This window comes from Poromitra crassiceps (assembly GCF_964638095.1).
Source record: "Poromitra crassiceps genome assembly, chromosome: 21".
Lineage (NCBI taxonomy): Eukaryota > Metazoa > Chordata > Actinopteri > Beryciformes > Melamphaidae > Poromitra > Poromitra crassiceps.
The window spans coordinates 20,089,053-20,094,052 of NC_139638.1; the positions used below are offsets into that span (position 1 = coordinate 20,089,053).

General features: G+C 45.2%; 1 protein-coding gene across 1 annotated transcript in view; it reads left to right on the forward strand.

Annotated features, from left to right (window-relative positions):
* The window catches only part of scarb2b (scavenger receptor class B, member 2b), a gene marked incomplete at its 3' end in the record, with an annotated part of 48,963 nt that overhangs the window by 19,984 nt on the left and 23,979 nt on the right, over positions 1–5,000 (forward strand). The window contains exons 4-5 of the mRNA XM_083657371.1: positions 1,297–1,444; positions 2,674–2,865. Of these exons, the coding sequence (XP_083513497.1) occupies positions 1,297–1,444; positions 2,674–2,865 (340 nt within the window). The remainder of the gene's footprint in view (positions 1–1,296; positions 1,445–2,673; positions 2,866–5,000) is intronic.

Below are 5,000 nucleotides of genomic sequence, written 5' to 3' on the forward strand. Positions count from 1 at the left end.
CCTATGTTTTATAGTGTAGGTCAAGATAATCTACTCCCACGACCTAGCCTATGTTTTACAGTGTAGGTCAAAATAATCTACCCCCACGACCTAGCCTATGTTTTAGTGTAGGTCAAGATAATCTACCCCCATGACCTAGCCTATGTTTTACAGTGTAGGTCAAAATAATCTACCCCCACGACCTAGCCTATGTTTTACAGTGTATGTCAAAATAATCTACCCCCACGACCTAGCCTATGTTTTACAGTGTAGGTCAAAATAATCTACCCCCACGACCTAGCCTATGTTTTACAGTGTATGTCAAAATAATCTACCCCCATGACCTAGCCTATGTTTTACAGTGTAGGTCAAAATAATCTACCCCCACGACCTAGCCTATGTTTTATAGTGTAGGTCAAGATAATCTACCCCCACAACCTATCCTATGTTTTACAGTGTAGGTCAAAATAATCTACCCCCATGACCTAGCCTATGTTTTACAGTGTAGGTCAAAATAATCTACCCCCACGACCTAGCCTATGTTTTACAGTGTATGTCAAAATAATCTACCCCCATGACCTAGCCTATGTTTTACAGTGTAGGTCAAAATAATCTACCCCCACGACCTAGCCTATGTTTTATAGTGTAGGTCAAGATAATCTACCCCCACAACCTATCCTATGTTTTACAGTGTATGTCAAAATAATCTACCCCCACGACCTAGCCTATGTTTTACAGTGTAGGTCAAAATAATCGACCCCCATGACCTAGCCTATGTTTTACAGTGTAGGTCAAAATAATCTATCCCCAGGACCTAGCCTATGTTTTACAGTGTAGGTCAAAATAATCTACCCCCACGACCTAGCCTATGTTTTACAGTGTAGGTCAAAATAATCTATCCCCAGGACCTAGCCTATGTTTTACAGTGTAGGCTATGTCAAAATAATCTACCCCCACGACCCAGCCTATGTTTTACAGTATAGGTCAAAATAATCTACCCCCACGGCCTAGCCTATGTTTTACAGTGTAGGTCAAAATAATCTACCCCCATGATTTAGCCTATGTTTTACAGTGTATGTCAAAATAATCTACCCCCACGACCCCGTTTGGGTTGCCTAATCCAAACTGAATGTTGTGATGAAACACAGCAGTTGTGTGACAAAATGCGTAACGTTAACGTTAAGCAATGATCTCTCCGCTTTTTGAGTTTTCAACTGTAATGTTTGGCAAGTGGCATTTCAATTTTGCAACCACAAAATAATAGAGAATGAGGTGAATTTAACGCCGTTTTAAATGTCTTGCACTGTGTTTGCACAGGGAGTACAGGGTGAGGGTCAATGTCAGCGCAGTGGAAAACACCACAAAGGTGTCAGCGTACAACACAAAGACCTTTGTGTTTCTGCGAGAGAAGTCAGTAGGTGACCCAGCTGTTGATAACATCACCACCGTCAACATCCCTGCTTGGGTGAGTCGTGAGCTGCAGGTCTGGAAAAGTGCACATAAATAACATATATGTTTTGTGATTTGGATGTTTCTTATGCATGTATTTTCTCTCTTGTTTTCCCCATCCACCCCTATGTCCCCACTCAAGGACAAAGTATTTAGCTAGAATAGGTCAAGTCAAGTCAAGTCAAGTTTATTTATATAGCCCTAATTCACAAGCATGTCTCAGAGGGCTTCACAGAAAGTATGTCTAGCTAATTCTAGCTGACACAACAGTAACATGAATATACAGAATAAAGATAACATTTGCACAATTGATAATATAGAAAATATAGGAATGAGGGGAGAGCAGAGGAGAGCGCAGGAGAAGGGAGAATAGCAGGGGGAATGTGAGAGAGTGATGGGGTGGGGAGGGTATAGGAGGTGGGGAAGGAGCAAGAGGAGAGAGCAGGAGAGGGGAAGGGAGGGGAGGTGTGGGGGAGAAGAGAGGGTAAATTCTTGGACAAGAGGACCATGAAGCTGTTAGCTAGATCCTCAATTCAATGTCACTATGACTATACCTGTATTATCCTGGTCCAGTGGTCTAACTAAAAGATCAAAAAGACAGGCTTCAAATAGTCCAAAACAAATGAATGAGGATTGTCCTTGGCCTCAGTCCAAGCACTCATATCAGCCACCGCACGTTTGAAAGAGTTGAATTGGCTCCCAGTGGAAAATAGAGTTCAACAGCTAAAACTCTTCATGGTCCACACAATTCGCCATGACCATTTGTCCAAGCTCCTTTACAAAGTATTTTCAATTTGTACGGGACGCTCATGGTCGGAATACGAGAGCCAGTGAGACTGATCTGAAACTACCAAATCTGAAAAGCAAGGTGGGGAGAAGCACATTCCTCTACACGGGGGGAGAGGAGTGGAACAAGCTCCCTAACGAAGTTAAGACGGCGAGTTCTCTGAGTGGTTTTAAAAACCTCCTGAAGAAATTCTTGCAGAGTAAGCTAGAATAGTTTGACGAGGCTCTCCTGTCACAACATTTTGCACTTATGTATCTATTGTTTTTCTTTGTATTGTTTATTTAACCTGTAATGTACATTATATGTTGGGTGTATATTGTATGTCCTGTTCTTAACAACAGGGACCATGTTGGAAATCAGTGATTGCACTTTCACATGTTATCCCTTGGATTGTGTTGTTTTTTTTATATCCATAATAAAATAAAATAAAATAAAATCTACTCCCGTTCCATCTCCAGGCTGTGATGAGCCAGTTGAAAGGGAGCTTCTGGAAGGCCAACGCCATGTCCATCTGGATGAACTCGATGGGCACGGGTCTCTTCACCACCCGCACTGTGGATGAACTGCTGTGGGGCTACAAAGACCCTCTGCTGACCAGCATCGCCAAGAACAAGCCTGAAGTGGAGGAGATCTTTGGCCTCATGTACAAGGCACGGCACAACTCCTAACAACGACTAAAAACTGTAGCGTTCGCAGCTTCTGTGAAGGAAGATCAATCCACTAGCTAGCTAGCTCTAGGACTACTCCAATCGTTACGTCCAATCACTCATTCATTCAAAGTACTCTGAAATATTTAAATTAACCAAACTGTGGATTAAAATGTAGACATAGAAGGGCAGGCAAGATTTGATTGTATACTTTTTCCTCAACTGGTGAGCTTTAATCCCAGCTAGTGGCATATTGACTGCATAGAGACAGTGCGGAGTGCGTCATCATTCAGGAACCACGCCCCCAGAACGGGGGGAAACAAAAACTCCCCCCCGCCAATCCTGGCGTTCTCCTATGGTAAAATGGTAAATGGACTGTATTTATAGAGTGCATAGTCTAGCGTCAGGAGCAGTTATGGGTTCAGTGTCTTGCTCAAGGACACTTCGGCACACTGCCGGGAGGCGCCAGCCTCGAACCGGGAACCTTCCGAATCGCAGGTGACAGCTCTACCTCCTGAGCTAATGCCGCCGCTAATGTTGCATGCATGGTCGCGTGTTGCACACGAAGATCGTATATACGGAAGACGAACACTCCAACTTACTTCCTTGACAGCGAGATCCACAGTTTCCTTCTCGCCAATTCTCAGTGGCTTCCTTGTTTTGCTCGGGAGTACAAAAAAAATGTTAATTGGCAATTTTTTACATTTGTTGTCTGCGCAGCCCCACCACACAACAGCTTTTAGCTATTTTTAGCTAGTTTAATTCAAGGAAAATGACGCTGCTTCCTTGTGTCTGGCCTTCGACTACCGTATATCATATCTATATATATCTATATATATATATATCTATATATCTATATATATATATATATCTATATATATATATATATATATATATATATATATATATATATATATATATATATATATATATATATATATATATATATACCGAACCACATAGACAACAAACGGGCGAGGATAAACTCCAGGCATAGTTGATGACGCACGCAAGTGCACTCTGTTCTTTTTCCGAGCGTGGAAGAAATGTTGTAATGTGAAAGCTGACCAGCGGGGGAGAGGCGAGGGGGGGGGGGGCAATCGTTCCCGGGTGTGGAACGGAACGGAACGAAAGCAATCGTTCCCAATGAGGAAGCACCCTCAGATTGCTATTTTCCATTTCTTCATGGACCCCTTGCAGCATCCCTCCCCGACCCGCAGGCGCTTTAGGGTTTTCCAGGCAGCCCAAGGTTGCTCATGGCCCGTAGCGAGGCATTCGTTTGGAATGATACCCCTCTCTCCGTCCATTGGGTTGAGTGGCTGCCCATGCAAGCTGTTCCACCGGTTGAGCCATTCACAGATGCTGGCATCGGCTGGGCTGGTCTCCGGTACGTCAAGTCAGCGGCGTCCAAGAAACTGTTCCTGGAGCTGAGCCCTTTATGATCACTCTGCTGGATCATGGAGCGAGGTGCCGGTTGACGTTGGCTTGCTTTGTGCGCTCGGCTTTTGCGATGACTGCTCTCCGGATGTCGGGGGGAGCGAGCGATGCCTGTGAGGGCGTAGAGAGGCAGGGTACCCGGGGGTTTGTTTTGATGCACCCTGTCACTATCCTGCAGGTCTCACTGAGGATTAGGATCTAGTTGGTGGGCATGAGATGATCTGTTCCATGCTGGAGGACAGACAGGCGTACTCGACGGTGGTGGACGAGCACAAGGCTAGTGCCGATTTACTTCACGTGCTCGGATGGAGCTCCCCACTTTGAGTTTGTTAGCCGTCACAAATTTAGGCTCTTCCTGGTGGAGAGCTTGGCTCTCGTCTTTTGGATATGTGCCGTGTATGTGCGGTCTAAGGTTACTCCCAGTTTAGTCTCGCTGGCCAGCCTCCCTTCCCTACCGTGAGAAGAGTCTGGCGGCGCAGGTCTCCATTGTGGGATTTGCTATGGGCGGCGCTTGGCGGCAGTGCCCTTGGAAAATCGTTTCCGACGATCCAACTTGCCGTTTTCAGCGTGTAGCAAGGAGCTAGCGTGTAGGTTTCTGCCGTTAGCTTGCTAGCTAGTTAGCGTTGTTGTTTTCACTGGGCACTGTTTACAGCGACACACAGGGAGAAGGGAGCGGAAGCCGCTCTGATTGACATGGTCGG